The 17,269-nt window shown below is 35.8% G+C and overlaps 1 protein-coding gene across 2 annotated transcripts in view; it reads left to right on the top strand.

The window, feature by feature from the left end:
• The window catches only part of MTA3 (metastasis associated 1 family member 3), a 134,093-nt gene that overhangs the window by 59,375 nt on the left and 57,449 nt on the right, over window positions 1-17,269 (top strand). For both annotated transcript variants that reach the window (XM_079298589.1, XM_079298590.1), the window contains exons 8-10: window positions 2,474-2,573; window positions 7,023-7,211; window positions 12,379-12,453. In XM_079298589.1, coding sequence (XP_079154715.1) covers window positions 2,474-2,573; window positions 7,023-7,211; window positions 12,379-12,453 — 364 coding nt within the window. The remainder of the gene's footprint in view (window positions 1-2,473; window positions 2,574-7,022; window positions 7,212-12,378; window positions 12,454-17,269) is intronic.

Genomic DNA, 17,269 nt, shown 5'->3' with positions numbered 1-17,269 from the left:
AAACATAAAAATGAAGATGTTTTAGTGTTTTTTAAAATTCATATCGAATTTGGATGTGAATTATGTCACTAGATTATACAAAACACTGTATATCACTATTAAGTTTTGAATCTAATTACTATTTAAAATCCAAATGTTCTAGAATTTCTACATTTAATTGGAAATTCACTGTTTTTCACAAGTTTCTATGGAAAGGAGAACTGGAAGTTAGTTTGATTTCAAGAGAGCCACAGACATGCACACACCTCACACCTCCAGACCCCCCAGTTTGTGTCCTGCACCATCCCTGCTCCCTGTCCTGTCACCACTGACACCCCAAATGGTACACTGCCTGCATTTTATTATGTATTACTTGTTTTGTGCTAACTGTTATTATAATTTGTTCCATTAGTTGATGCTGTTTTTCTTATTATCTTTTAGTCTGTTGTTTTTATTATTTTTTGTCTTGGTGTGTTTTGTTTTTTATTGATTTGTTTTGCACTCACGTACTCCAAAATCCCACACAGCATTCTTCTGACCTTTGTAATCTTCTCATACTCAGCACAGCAGTAGAAGCAATGTCCACTGGTGCATCACTTCTTACCTCTCCATCACTTATTCAGAAGAAATCTACCTTTATATTGGCTCTTAATTGTGACTTCACTTTCTCAGCAACAAAATCCTCTTGGGCTCTGAAGTCAGTCTCAAAAGTTTGATCTGACAGAGAGTGACTGTGAGAATGTTCTTTGTAGTGTTCATAGCATACTCAGACTTTATTTTAGAAATGTGGTCAAAAGAAAATAATTTTAATTATGCAAAAGGAAGAGAAGAAGCTAGCAGGTAGCAGCAGAAGGGAAATGCAGTCATGCCACATTCACTGGTTTGTAGGGACAAAAGCATCACAGGAAAGGCTGCTTAGCTACAGCCCTTGTCAATGCCAACATGGTGAAAGGGGTTGACAGGAAATGTGTTCATAATAGAGCCTTATTCTTGGGAGTGATTTGTGGACAAATGCTGTTTTATGTACTGCCAAGATTAAACAAAAAAAAAAAAAAAGTATGTGTGTTCTTGTTTCATGTTTGCCATCTCCACAAAGAGGGAGCAAAGGTTGTGGAAAAATATTTGAATATAATGTATTTATTTCACAGCCTTTAGAAAAACAGTTAATACCCGAGGTCTGAATCACTGCTGTTGAATCTTAACTTGTAAGACTGTGGCAGCAAGTACTGAAATGTGCATTCAGTAATAAATTTTTTTAGATTCAAGATAAAATTGCAGTAATGTACTTTATTATCGATTTCTCAACAATCATTTATAATTTCAACGAGTTTAAGTCTTGGTGCACATTATTTTACTGTTGAATATCAGATTTACAGGATACAGCAATGTGTGTTTATCTGTCAGTGGTGTTCACCATTGGTATAATTCTGCACTTGTAATTTGTGTGGGGTGGAATTGCTGAGTGAGGCTTAAGTCTCTATGCCAGAGGATTGCACTGGGTTGCATCTGTTACCAGATTGGGTCTTTGAATTTAGGAGAGATTGTGTTCTAACTGCATCAAATGGGTTTCTTTTCTGATAGCAGTGTGCCACAATGCCCCTCAAGAGTCATTGTATAAATGCAGGTACTGGAGAAACTTCTGATCTGTTTATTGATAATCTTTTGTGTCACTGCATCTTTCCTCATTTCCTGTATGATATGCTGGGCCAAATCAAATTCTCTATGCACCTTTTCCTTCATTGTGCATAATATGTGGATGTCCTTCCAAGAAAATGGTCTCCAAGAAATTTTTACAGTTTAGAACAATCTAAGTATGATAGATGCCATGTACAATTCATGAACAAAAGTGGAAAAAAAGTGAAGTTTTGGAAATAATATGTCAATTTCTGTAATGGAATGCTTTAATTAAGTAGTTTGAGTGATCCATTTATTTCATTATTTCTTAAAACCTGTGACAACACCAGGATTTTAGGGGTACTGTAGACTATGCTAATGTGCTTTTTTTGCCTCACTAATGGAAGTAGTAGACATGTACTACTGAAGTGAATAAAATGTTTTTAATTTCCTCATGGGGACATGGTGAACCCCCTTTTTAATTTGAATTACATTTTTAAGCACTATTATAGCATTTTAATTTTAGAAATAATAGTCCCAACTGTAAACCCCAAGCTGTGGAGAATCTTTGACTTCATAATTATTTGAAAAATTTATATATTAAGAGGTTGGTACATGAGAATTCTCTGAGTATCTTTTGTTTCTGAGCTGCTGTCCTTACATGTATGTCATTACTTCTGGGGGGCAGGTCAGAGTTTTTGCTGCAGTTTGGTGATTTGTCTTTAACAAGTTGTTCATTGTTAGCAAAGTTCTGAAATCTTAACAGTGACAGTATGTGACTTCCATGTGTAAAAGGACACTTTTATGGACATGACACAGTCTGATATGAGAGGTGACATCTTTGTGTGTGTTCACTGTTGCTCCTGCTGCTCTGTTGCAGTGCGGTTGGCACGTTTGCTCGAGCCTTGGACTGCAGTAGTTCTGTCAGGCAACCCAGTTTACACATGAGTGCAGCTGCTGCTTCCCGAGACATCACACTGGTAGGTGGCTTCTTAAGCATCCTACAGCGTCTATATCTATGAATTCAGCAGTATCTGGTACTCCCAAGTCCCCAGTTTCTGCCTGTTGTCCTTTTAGATACCTGCATGCCAGGTGTGTGTGTGTGTTAGAAAATCCTGTGTGTTTTCTTTAAGCTTCTCAGTGCTGCCCTTGTAATCACACTAAAGCACTTGGCTACAGCTGTGGATCCCCACGGCAGAATGGGTATTTTATTGTATAGGGTTCATTCAGGGCAATGTCAGTTGAAGTAGGTGGTAATAAAGCTGGCTGAAAATTATGTGGATAATACTTTGTACTTACTGAATGTATATGTCATAATATTTTCTAAAGCATAAGCAATCTCACTTTGTAAGCATATTTTTAAAGAATATTTTTATTAGCATATTCCTACTATATTTCCTTAGTATGCTGTTCACTGTTAATGTAAGCACCTGCATATTTTAGAGAAAGGGAGAAATATATTGATTACAGGTTTGTTTCTTTATAATCATACTAGTGAGATAATACTGAGTGAGAAGGTGTGCTACAGTGAATAAAGTATGTCAGGAACACTATGTGAAACCAAAAATATTACTGTTTCAGAGAACCAAGTTTGACTTAGATTTCCAAAGACATCAGCTGTTACATTATTTTAGGTATTTTTGTGCCTAAACACTATCACATAGTTTAGGCTAAAGAAGACCTGCTCTTTACCAGATACTGGAGTATTAAAATTAGAGGAAACTCAGTAAAACTAACAGCTTAATTTAAAATAGTTAAGGCACTGCCTTATAAAGTGAATAGAGAGCCCCTAGAATTCAGTTGCACAAAATTTTGTGGGAATGGACAGTACCAGCAGGTTAAAAAAAAAAAAGATTAGAAAAATTATGTAGCCATAATTAGTCAAAAATTAGTTCTGAAGAGAGTAGAGAAAGCTGTACCTTCTAATGTCCTCATACTGAAGCTTTGTAGCTGCTGGTAAATGAAATGGGAATTGACCTCAGACCTTGATTAGACTTATCTGAATATTTTAGCTAATATTCCTTGGTGCTACTCTAAGAGACTCAATGCTTAATTAGATGAGTGATTGCTCTGATTCAGTGGGACAATTCTTGTATTCCACATAAAATAAACATTTTATTATGATGCAAAAAATATTTAACTCAAAGGCTATTGAACAGGAAACTGATTTAGTTTGCACTATGATAGTTTTGTAAAGGTAGGGGCAAAATGTAATGTTTCCAGCAATACTCAAAATGAATTTTCTGCTTTGCAGTTGCTAAGATGACTTTTTCAAACACAGTTCTGTTCACATTAAATACTTAATTTTGTTCATCAAAATAGTTCTTTAACATTTTTCATGTTATTAATATTTTGTTGGATTAAGAATTTCTAATACATTTCACACATTGCATATCCCTTCTTTATTTGCATCCTGTATTCAGTGATTAATAGAGTAGATTTATCCTTATGGCAATTTTTCATTTGAAAGTACGTGTGCAATGCTGCTAATAAAGGGATACTTTGTTTGAGTGCCATGTTAATGTTTCTCCATTGCAAATGATCCATTAAGTTCCATTACACTTAATGAAAGGCATATCTTATAATGAGGCATCAGAGGAGCCACCCTAGGCTTAATTATTGTGTCTGTCTCTTCTCATTTTCCTACCTCCTCAGCTTTTTAAAACCCTACTTTTTTGCTTTTTGGCAATGTACTTCCTTCTAAGTTAAGAAAAGACATATTTGTCATCATAATAGTTACTTTTTCAGACATTTCCATGTTAATTGGGAACATATTTTCAGCAGCAGTTAAAGTTAGGAGAGACATTTGCAGAACTTGCTGTGTATCTCATTTATACTTTGGATATAGGTGCATAACACTAAGAAAATTATACCATCTATCTTGTTAATGCAAGGCAGATAACCCTTGTACCTGAGGTGCTATTAATAGGATTTCTGCATTCCATATCTGTGGCTTTCTAGTGTTCCTAATTAAGTTTTAATCCTAATTAGTTTTAATCAGAGGTAACTGTAAACAGAATTATATTTAAAAAAAAAAAAGGCCTAGATTATGAACATAGATAAATTCAGGGTTGATGTACACATTTCTTGCAAATGAATAACAACTGAGAAGCTATTTTCAGCCTCCTTTTTTTTGAAAACATAAGGAAGGTAATGAGACAAGATAGGAAACCCCCTGCTTTTAGAAAACCCTACTGAAACAATGTGTGTTTACTTTCTTAGATGATAATGTGTTTCTCTTACAGTGGTGAAGACTTGTGAGACAACCAACTAAAACATGCATTTCTGGCCTCCTCAAAGGCATTGTTTTATTTTTATAATGATAATTGATCTCTAAAAGGAGAAAGAGATTGGGAAGACTTTCTGTTTCAGATTCCTAAATATTTCATAATGCATATAGTGACCATGAGAGCATTTAAACCAAAGCATGTTGATAGCATCACTTGCTCCTTGTGGTGGATGTCTCTTCAAAATGAAAAGTATGAGCAGTTGTTTTCTTTGCATTTTGGATGGTGCCTTTTTAATGATTTTTATTAGATTTCCATATATGTGGCTCCTAAGATAAATACACTAAAAATATGATTGAGTTGGAGAATGCACACTCAGTTTCCAGTTTGAGTGCTTTGTTGGAGGTAGTTCAGTCTGAAATTGCAGCTGCTTTGGGAGCTGTGTTGTATGGCTGGTTGCAGGATGCCCTCTCATGCCCCTTCCTTCCAGCTCCATGCAGCCCTTCCTTAGCTTTTGGTGGGAAGTTTCTTCCTCTGCCTGCTCATATTTGGACTTGAAGTTGCCTCTTACCTGCATGGCTAACAAAACCTGTAGAAGTTATCAATGTTGTTATCAATGAGCTTGTCAATGGTCTTTTGTCACAGGACAGCTCAGTGAAAACTTACCCACAGAGTTCAGTATGAATCTTTTCCTTAGAAATATAAAAAAAAAAAAAATTAGTCAGATATTTATTATAGAGGAAAAACGAACATAAAGCCAATGGCAAGATTCCGATTTATTCACTTCTCTTGTCGTTTTTATGAAAGTTGCTATCAGTGAATAGATCTGGATTCAGCAGCTGCTTGGAAGATGCTGCGTGAGTACTGCTTTTCTGTGAGTGCTGCAATGCAAACAAAGATTTAAATCTCTAATACATCTGTAAGGGCTCAATCTTTAGACCTGGTTTGCTCATTGCCTAAATGGTAAACAATAAATCAGTGATTTCAATGTACATTCTCTAATATGAAGCTGATGGATTTTAGGCATTATGTTACATTTTTCATATTAGAATCCTTGATTTCAACAATGGCTTTTCTCCAGGCTAGTGAATTTGATTCAACCATAAGTAAAACGATACATTGCAGGATAATAGTGACATTGCTTCTTGCAGACAATATAGTTTCAGACTCTTGTGCTTGATAGCACTCAAAGACTTACAGTAAACACTGGAGTAAGACAATAGTCATTCATAGAAGATGGCAAAAGATCAGAAAATTCTGTTATTTGCAGTAGGTTTATATGCAGAAGCTCAGCTGGAACTGCTGTACTGACACACAATGCAGGAGTGTTCCTTCCTTGGAAGCTTTCTCATAGCTGGGTTTGTGGCTGTGTGAGTCTGCACGTGCCCCTTGGAGCTCAGCACTGTGCTGGGACACACTGGAAGGAGACTGATACAGTCACAGGCATTATTTCACTTTTAGCTCTGATACCTCCTTCAGCACAGCTTGGATTGTGCTGATGGGGTCTTTTGGGACACTGAGTCAGAAATGCTTCTTGTGTGTTGCTCATTTTCCCAAAATTTGTTTACTTTTTATATTCCCCATTATTGGTTAGCAATGGGAGCGTTCAGTGTTACCTACAGTGGGGAGATTGCTTTAATTTGTTTGTTTTCTGTTTTTCTCTTTTATAACAGAAAGGGAATCAACCAAAGAAACCTTATTTACTGGTCTGTGACAACAGTGTTTAGCAAGGGATGAAAATCTTGCTGATCTTTCAGTATGATGATAATGAAAACGTCTTCTTTTACCAGCAATGAGAATATTGAGCTCATAGATGTCTGAGCAGCTGTTTAGTTATTATTTAGAGCTTCTGTTAATTGAAGATGGCCCCACAGTCAATATATGCCACTGTCTTTATTGGCTTTCTTGGAACCAGTTTCTACCAATGAGAGATTTGTTAAAAAATGTTTACTAGCAATTTGCAGGAACTAATAAACTAATGCCATTTTTGGTAAACATTTTATCAAGGTATTTCCTTTCCCAGATTAAGTAATAAAACATTTATTTTGCTCATATTCTGCAGCAGAAAACTATGATATCAAGATTCCAAATTTAGCATTAATTGAGTCTCCTTGCTTGGTTTATAGAGAATAACAAATTGAATTTGCATTACTGACTACTGTCTATGTAAACTCATCTTTATTCCCTCCTTGTCCCTGCCAGTTTCATGCAATGGACACACTGCATAAACACAACTATGATCTGAGCAGTGCCATCAGTGTTCTGGTGCCTCTGGGAGGGCCTGTCTTGTGTAGAGATGAAATGGAAGAGTGGTCAGCATCAGAAGCTAGTTTATTTGAAGAGGCTTTGGAAAAGTATGGCAAAGACTTCAATGACATTCGACAAGACTTTGTAAGTATGAAAGTTGTGCTTTTTCTTTTAGCTATGTTTTGCCATGGTTGAGCATAGCTGCTTTCTGGAGGTTTGGAAGGTTTAGCTAGGGAAGAAATCTGTGTAGCTAATATGTGATTAACATACCTATGTTTTATCTGGTTGAAAGTCAATATAGTTTCTTGTTCAATGCTATTGTTTGGAAAGATGGTGACAGAATTTAATCTGTTTAGTGGTTTGATATCAGGTAGGACATCTCACGCTGAGACGTTCCAATAAGGATTTTTACAAGGATCTTACCAGCACCTGAAAAAGGTCCAGGAATTTTGCAGTGTGTTTCCATAACTTCCAGTGAAATTCATTAGCAGCTACATGGCTGGCTCCCCTGGGTGTTTTTGGAAAGCTGGGGTTTCCTACTCTGGTTAGCAGAGAGAAATTTGTTTTCAGATAGATTTTAAAATGCACTACAGGGAGTTGTTTTGACATATTAGATATTTTGGCAGTTCTGAAAAGTAAAAGAAATGTTTTCCAATATGTTCTAACTACAGTCATTTTGGTAGTGAAGTATCAGACTATAGGGCAGTAAACCTTTAATTTGCTAATTCTAATGCAGAGTAACGAAATTAAATGGATTCTAACACTGATTGCCGGAATTGCTTGTAATTTGCTGCAATTTTTTTTCACATTTTATGGAGAGCCTTTTTCAGGTAAAAATATTTCCTCTGTTGTACCATATTCAAGTTGGGCTTCATGAAAAAGTTAAGATTTGAACCAAAGGAATTCCATTATTTAAGACTGAAGTAGATTGAAACATTTTCACATTAATCTCATTCTGCTTGACTCTGAGCACTTAGATTTTTTTATTTTCTTTGCAGAAGTTTATCAATAATCTTTGTGAGAGGGGGAAAAAAGGTACTGTATGGTAAATGTAGAAGTCCTTCCAAGATAGAGTGCAGGACAGTGGGAGGAGGTTTGGCAGTGAGCTGAGCTGTCTTTCCTTCATTTTCACATATTTGACATGGAACAGGTAATTGAATGAAGATGGGAAGGGAAGGCTATTGTTTTTCTAAAGAACTGACATTTTAATAGGTGTATTATATCTGCATGCTTAATTTTGAGATTCCTGAGTGAGAAAATGTTCACTGCAATCATGACATAAGGTTGTAAGTTGCATCATGGCTGAAATAGCTCTTTTAAGTTCCAGAAACTATTATGGAAAAGTAATATTTATAGTGGTTTTCTTTTGGAACATAAATCTTGATGTAAACTACATTCCTTATTATTTCTTATGCAGACAAATGGTTCTCATTTGTTAACTGTGCAACAGTTCAGGAGCTATGTATTCTAATTAAATGGTTCCTAATATATAATATTTGGCTTTTGAAAATGCCTTGAGCATATAACATGTTTTATTGGCTTTTTACAAGTTGTGTCCTTAACAGAATTTGTAAGCAAGCATGCAGAAGACTTGTCTCTGGTATTTATGAAGTTTTCTCACTTTCTGTATGATTTCTGTGTTACCTACTACTATATTAAAGTGATGCAGTGTAGTAACTTGTCACGAGAATTTCTTCTGCATTTGTAATTTTCAAATGCTAGGTATTTGAATGACTTTCCTAGAAGCTGTTTACAATGTTCAAATTTTGTCTTGGATACCCTGATAAAATCTTGTCCTGCTACACTCCCTCTTTCACTAAATCTTACTTCCCAAAATGCAGGTATTTTCCCCTGATCTAGTCCCAAAGCAGGAGACACACAGAGATTTTGTGATAGGATTGAATAGTCTACTGAGAGCACCTTAACCATGAGTCAGAGTGCAGCACAAATGGGTGTGGGGCACTAATTAATTCATTTAATTAGAATAGGAATATTATCTATTCTTAGTAGCTTTTTTTTTTTTTTAATCTTTGCAAAAATGTCATTTAAAAAACATCCTTAGAAGAACATTTCATATCTCAATTTATATGGTACTAAGAAGAGCGCACAGTCTTTATTTAATTCTATGTAATTTGAAATCATTCAATTATGTTAGTCATTGCATAGTCTTGGGATATCTTCATTTCTCTAGTGTAAAATTTATGTGTTCTCACTTCCTGTATAGCATTCTAAAAGTGCAGGGACTTGACAACACACATTTGCTTTTTAAGTAATGATGGAAAGTAGTCCTTGGAGATTTAGATCATGGATATGTGAAAGTTTCTGCAGGGTGAGGTAGGTATAAACGTGTAACACAAACAGTGATTTCCATGATAATACTTTTATCTGTTATCATCCCTCTCTTCAGTGGGGAGCCTTTGATAAGTGTTTAAGTACTCTTAGATGTGCTTTACGAGCAAGGGCAAAGAAGATAATGAGCTGACAGTCTTTGTGTGAACTTGTTTGGGTCTCCTTGTAGGATCTAATGATAAAATTAAAGTCTGCAGTGCCTGAGATTAAACTCCAACCTCAGCAAACATCAGTGGTGCCACAGGACAGGCAAGAAAGTCACGTTGCATGGCAGAAAGGGGTTGGTAGCAGTCTGGTATCACAAGGGTGATGTAGTACCTGCCTGAGTCATTCCTTCCCAGAGGAGTTGCCTTTTCTGGGTTGGCCCAGATTTGCAAGGCACAGCAGCTGCAATTGCAGCCCTTATATGACAGTTCTGTAAAGGGCAGATCCATTTACTTTTCCATCAGCTACTGTGAACTGCCACCGTTTGATGTTCAATGTGCAGCTCAAGCATTAAGCTACAAACACTAAATATTAGTAAACAAGATTGCTATAAATTAAATGGTGTAAAGGTCTTTATTTTTTTTTTTTTTTTCATAGCTAGGAGATGCTCATTTGTAATCAAGTTACCAATCTAGCTTTCAAATGATAATTTTCATCAGCTGTTGACTCATTGACTTGTAGGAGAGGTTCTTCTATCTTTGACTCTGTGTGAATCCTAATCAAGCTAAACCTTATAAGCAAATTCAATTTACTTGATGTGCTTGAATTATTTCACATCCCAGAGTAGTAGAATGGAAAAAGAGTGGATATTTTATGTTCTCCAAATGTAACCATTTTCCTAATGTTAAGTCAAAGATGTTATACTTGTTAGTTCTTAGTTTATCAACAGTTTTCACAAATTTAACTATTGCATCTCAGATATGGCAGGAAAGGCCTTGGTAATCCAGAATAAGAACTGTTTATAGACAGCAGGAGCAACTGTTTTCCAGCTTTCTAAAATTGTGAAAACGTGCCTTAAAATTACCATTTTCATTTTAGGATGCTTCATAATCCTAAATTTTTCTTGATGATCTGATTTGATTGGTCTATTTTTAGCCTGGAGAAACTAAAGAAACTTAAAATCCCCCTCTCTCTGTTTTTATAGAGCTGATAGCTTTTGCTAATTTTCACCTGAAAAAAATGTTATGCAGATGAGTATATTTACTTCTTTCAAGAATAGAATTTGGTAATGACAATATATTATTCTATGGCTGTTCACAGCTTCACTGGCAGTTCAGAGCATGAAGTGCATAGATAAATGAAATACAGGTTAGCCATACTCGGTTTGTCAAACAGCTTTTCCAAGTTTTGAATAAAAGTGTAAAAGATTACTGTTATTTGGTTCAAGCATCTTAATTGCCTTCCTTTAATCGTAGATGCCTACTGAGTGTCACAGCCATAGTTAAAACAGGTGAAAGTATCTTCTAGGGAAATGTCAGACATTTGTAGCATGAACATACTAATAAATATTCAGGAAGGAAAATAAATATGGATATGCTAAAATGCACTAATTGATAATGGCAGGTGGTTGGGGTGACAGCATTTCACCTGGATGCCAGGAGGAATGTGGAGCTGGAGATGGAGAATCATTTCATCTGTCACCTCACACCAAAGACATCTTGTCACTCGTCTTTTGAGGGAAGATTTCTCTCAAGGCATAATTTACCTGAGAAAGCTAAAGGAATTTAGGAACCTGAATTGTGTTACTACTGGGACATCAGCATGTGCATTTTGTATGCTGCTACTTTTGGATCAAATGTATATTGTTCAGGGATTCACACACTGTGGTACACTTCTGACTCTGAACCTGAATCAAGCACCTTGAAAAACTAGTGAGCTCCTGCATGCAGAGAGAGGCAGTTTGAGAAGATGCTCCTCTGGTGTTTTAGGAATTTAACTTAGGGTGCTCCTTTTGGCTTAAGAAGTACAGAAAGCTGCCTAGTGGCATCAGTGAGGTTGGAAAGATCAGTTTCCACACCTGTATTTTCTGGAACCTCCTAAACATCATCCTAGTTTCTGGAAAGCAGACAATATTTGCATTAATGCATGCCTCTAGAAAATATAACACACTAATTAGCAATGTTTCCAAGTTATGAAGAAAAATTGGATGAATTTTGGATGAGACATCGTAATTTAAATTATTGAAAGACCTTGTGGAGTTAAGTAGATTATTTGGTGATAATTAAAAATGATTGCCTAATTTTCTCCCCTACACTTAGGTTAACACATTTTTATTTTACTGATGAACATGGGCACCCAAAATAATTTTCATTATCAAAGGTACCTTGTTTGTACAGAGATTTTTGTGAAGTATTTATTGTCAGTATCACTCTTGTTGCTCAGGGTAACATTTGTCCCTCGCATCCTTTTGTTTCTTGTTAAGAGTTGAGAGCATGTGGGAGTTTATGCAAAACTAGTGGTAATGTATGAGCAGCTGAGTTGTCATGGGTCATGAAAAATCTGTGAACTAAGTATGGTATCCTTTGTCTTTTTTAAGAGTAAAATTATCATGAGACTTGAGCAGTCTTGTCAAGATGATTTCTTTTAGTCCTAACGTTTTTCGCCATCTGACACTTTGTAATAGAGATATTGCCTCCTGTGTTTCCTGATGGAAATCTGCATTCTGTTTGATCATTTTGTTTAACTATATGGCTTAAAGTTATTCATAAATTTATTCATATATTTATTATGAATAAATTATGTTTAGATTTGGATGTGTGATACCGTAATTCTGCTTACTTGTTAACTACAAGGAAAAGTTGTTAATTATTAATTGCAATATGTGTTTGTTTGCATATGGATTCTAATGCAGCTATTTAATGCATTCAGGTTTTAGAATTTGTCTCAACCATGCTTGATTTTAAAATGTGTTTAACAAGAAGTGGACATTGCAATTTCTTGGAACCCCTTTAACTTGTAACAAACAAATGTTTTTCAGCTCCCTTGGAAGTCACTGACTAGCATCATTGAGTACTACTACATGTGGAAAACCACTGACAGATATGTGCAGCAGGTAATTTAATGACTACTTCAGAATGAACCAGACTGAGACATTCTTCAAAAAAAGGGATCTTGCTAAAGCATAAAAATCTGTTTGTCTTCTTGGAAAGATATTTGATGGGAGGCCTAAGGTAATATTTTGGGGTATAGACCAGTGGTTCTGTGCTGTTAAAGGCTGCATTGTCGAATCCTCTGATGCCTGCTGTACATCCCATAACTGTGAGGAGCTTTTTAACCTCTTTGTGTTGTATGCTGGTTTGAAGCAATGGGATTCCTGGTTCCTTCTGCAGTAAGGGATCAGACCAAACGGGCTGCAGAGCAAATGCTTTAGGCTGTGAAGCTCTGGGACTGAAGGAAGCAGAAAAATATATTGTGTTAAAGTGGCTGCTGGTGCAATGAACCTTTTATTGGTACTTCTGGCTAAAACATTACTTTGGTATTACCAGCATTTCAAAACTGGGACCATTCCACACACAGTGAATTTGTTCATTCTTCTGATTGAATGTTTAGGTTGATGTGGAGCAAAAACATGTTAGTATTATATTGGATACCAATACTGGGATATTTTTATCAGGTTTAGGCAAAATGTCAGTGTTGGTGCTTTTTATATACTGTACTCTTTATATATTTATGCTTTGGTTTGGACAAAAAATACTTTAAAATTTTAATTTCCAATTTTATGTTTAAGCTTGTAGCTCCTTTATTTGCTGCATGATTAATGGTGCTGTTATGGATAGTATATTGAAAATATTTTTTATGCTGTAGTAACTACAGCTGTACTGTTAGATGTATCTTTGGACTTGTTTCAGATTAAATTTATCAGAGGGTTGATTGCTTCAGATTGTTCTGATTTATCTGAAATTTTTTCTACATCACCTTGTTAGGGCATAGAAGGTAAGGGAAAGGTCTTACCTCATGGTGGAATTTTGGAGTATCACTAGGACATTTTAGTTCTCAAGATAATACAAATAGAATATAATATGTTCCATATGAAGGCATGTTTTTCTAGGTTTGTCACCATTCATTTCACTTTTAACCCCATTTTTCACTGTTAATTTTTATCCTGGAAAAGTGCTGTCAGGAGATTTGCTGTGCATCTTGTCAGGACTTAATGGTTGGCCAATAGATTATCTTTAAGAATCAGATTAAAATGTGACTTTTTTTTTAAAGTACTTGTTCTGGAGTGTTTGGTGAAAGACTGATTCCTTTTGTAGCTCTCCAGAGCTCTCCTGGGATTCTCTTGCTACAATGATCAAGGCATGTGTGTTAAGATTGCATATCCTTTCACAGGATTGGGGTTTTTACAGGAAAATCACATAGGCTTTATGGTTATCTGCAACTTTATCAGTAAATGCCTGTGCTTCAGTTATAACTAAATAAACTTCCAATATTCTACTCAGACTATGGCAGTGCACTAGGGATGGAATGCTTTAGACATGTTCTTTCAGGGTCACATTTGTAATCATCAATAATAAAATCAGTGTAGGCCAAATGCCTATTTTTTTAACTTGGTTAACATTTCTGTAATCCTTTCTAAGAAGGGATCAGAACTTCATAATGTCCTTGTTTAATTTTTTGTGGAATGGTAAAAATTAGCACAGTTCAATAAAAACAATATCTCTAGTTTTTTTTTTTCCTTTCCCTAAAAAGAACAAGCAGTGATAATTGAATGTAGTTCAGAGAGAACATTTATTCAGTTACAAAGGGGCAATTTCAGAGTAATTCTTCTCTGAATCTCCTGCTCGAGGGGCAGGGAGACTGATGGGAATAGGAAGATGAAAAAGGTCAGTGCACATATTTGAATATTAAAAATACAATCTCTGAGTTCTAGATTGGTGTGATTTTAATATGAAAAATTGCTTTTAATTATCTTTATTTCTTTTTTTCAAATTAGATGTGTTGTGTCAGGTATGAGAAAGGTTTCTTTATCATAATTGTTATTAAATGTTATTTTTGCTAAGTTATAGGTGTGGTAATTTAATAGCAGTGGAGGTACTGCTGCCACCTTGCTTTGAGAACATCTTCCCTTCAAGTCAAGGCAAATGGAAGATATGTTAAAGTTCTCTGAGCTTGTCTAGCAGAACTAATTCAGTCTTGGTGAATTAATCATGCCTGGTGACAGGGCACTTCTCATGACCACTACATGATATAGTGTTTGAGGAAGGCCAGGTTTTGATTGATTCATTCCACTGAATGAAAACTTATTTGTGATATTCTCCTTGAATGTCCAATTCAATGGGAAAAGACTTTATGGAGACTTCATAAGAGGAAAAGAGTGAACTTACTAAATGGTAGCTAAATTGGTCTACTGCAACAATATATGACATTTCCCTCTCATTTATTTGTTTCCACTGTTGAAAACAGTACTAATTTAGGGAAGTGGTCATTTCTTGGAATATTCATAAGTTGATATTCACAACAAAAATTCTTTAAACCCGCAAACATTCATTTTTAGTGCTAGTTCATGAAAAGCAGTAGACCCCAGGTGAAAAACTGGGTTAGTATAATTTGACCTCTCCTGAAATGCAGTCTGTAAGACCTGTTTGAAATACTGTTTAAGATGTAAATTTTTTTTCCAGGTGAAGCATCAACTCTTTTGTTACATTGCTCCAGTAATTTATTATATTGCTCCAGGGGATTTGTTACAAACTGCTGCTTTATTTTTGTCTAAATATTTTCAGTTTCAAATTCCAGCTTTAACCAGTTCTGTCTCTAGATTTCAACAGACAGAGGTTTCATCTCAGAAACTGCAACACTTGGTAGTTTTCTTTCTGCATTTTTTCCTCTCTCTCAGTACTTAGAATTTGGTATGTCAGTGAGAATTCAAATGTGACATCTTCTGTTTCTTCTGGAGACCAATGTTAGCCATAGTTTTAATATATAGCTTATACTGAAATGCCATTGATGATTTTTTTTTTTTTCTAGATGACAGTATATCATTCACTTTAGTAAATAAGGGAGAAAAGCAATTGTTAAATTGCATTCCTTACAACTCCCATGCCAGTACTTAAAGTATGCTAAAATTTAATTAATGTGTGTATATTGACGCTGCCATCAGGGCTTAATTCAGCTTCCTATACATGCCTTTACATTCTGACAATGCTTCAGGGCAACTTTCCTCCTTTCTTGCCCCTGATTGTATTTTCTCTTTAGCTCATGGTAGATGTGCAGTGAGATTTACTCATTATTTTTGTAGAATGGAGCCAGTTTGTTAGGAAGCTCTGAGGAATGTGTGCTAACCCATTGCCTGGCAGTCTGACATGCTTCTTTCAGGCTGAAAAAAAATTCTATATTGTTGGATGCAAAACCAACAAGAGACAGTTGTGGAAAACCTGTGTCCTGCTGTTAAGCAGAGGGAGTTCACTCTTGAGAGCTCCTCTGCTGGGGCTGTGAAATGTTCTCAGATTAAAAACTACCAGGTTATGAGACTTGGAGCACTGTGCTGCTGCTGTTCTTTCTCCTTGTTCATGTAAAAACTCACCCAAGCAGGCAGAACAGACCATATTTGCATTTTTCTATGGGCCCACTGAAGCTAGAGCAGTGTTGCCAAGCCTGGCATTGGGGAAGGATTGCAATTGTACCAGCAGTGTCATCTGTAACTCCAAACAACTGGGCATCTGTGGACAGCAAAAGGCTGTAAGGAAGAAAAAACCTGTTCTTTTTTTTTTCCTAAATGGAAAAGACCTCTCATATTGCATGGGAATTAATTGATGGTGGCATGGACTGATTAGAAGTCTATTTGATACACATTACTCCTTAAAGATGCAATTTTTATAAGGGAGAATTTTATAAATGGACAACACAGAGGCAACTTAATGAAATGGAGAAGAACAGCAGTTTACACCAGGATGTTTAGTCAGACTGCTGGGCCAGTAAAGCTGAATAACCCTGTAACTCACCTCATGGCTCCAGCAAGGGACTCTCAGAGCAGAGACATCTAAGGATATTTTTCCCAAAGTGGGAAATAATTTCCTGAATTATAAACCTTACTAAAGTTGGATATCAAAAAATAGGAGTACAGCAGAGAGGAGAAGTGGCTATTGTAGGTGAAGTGAATGACTGAATTTTAGTCACCTGATAAATACAGGTAGTATTGATTTATTATTGCCAGATATAAATGCCTCCTTTTTTTATTCTCTGTAATGAAATTGACCATGTTTCAAATCCTTTTCTCTCTTGACTTTTTCTTATTTTCTCTCAAGTGAACAGAAGTGATGTCTTGAGTAAAGAGAGTGCAGGGAAAAAGTGTTGTTTTTTTCATCTTTTGCATACAAATGTTTTGGATAACCTGCAGACACCTAAACTCTGTATTTCTTGTGCCCCTGCTGAAAAAACTGTTGTCTCAGTTACTTGTATAATATATGGCAATAACTGAAACTTCTCAAGATTATAGGAATGCAATATTATTTGAGTTTGTTGCAGGTATGTGGAAAGTAATATTTAGTAAATTCACAGACTATCTTGACAATAGTACAGTTGTCCTGTTACTGTGATGTGCCTGAGCCACAGTTTTGATGGCATTTAATGCTAGTAAGTGTTGAGTTATTTCTAAGAGTCACTGGACTTTATTGTTACTTGTACTGTGTTGTAAAAGCTCAGCCTCAGACTGGACAGAGCAGACAAGGAGTTTTGTTGCATGACTGATGAGGAACACAATTTCATTAATTTAGTTTCTACGCAATTCTGCAATGAGGGGTAGCCACAGTGTCATACATGTTTATATAGATGTCATTTATGTAAGCTGTAGCTGCCATTTTTGGCAGTTTTGTTGTCATATGTGAGGCCTGTGGGTTTTACTGGGAAAGAAAGCATATTATGTGTTCAAACTA

This window comes from Erithacus rubecula (assembly GCF_903797595.1).
Source record: "Erithacus rubecula genome assembly, chromosome: 2".
NCBI classification, from domain to species: Eukaryota; Metazoa; Chordata; class Aves; order Passeriformes; family Muscicapidae; genus Erithacus; species Erithacus rubecula.
The sequence above is the reverse complement of the archived record's forward strand: the minus strand, read 5'-3'. Positions and strand labels throughout refer to the sequence as shown.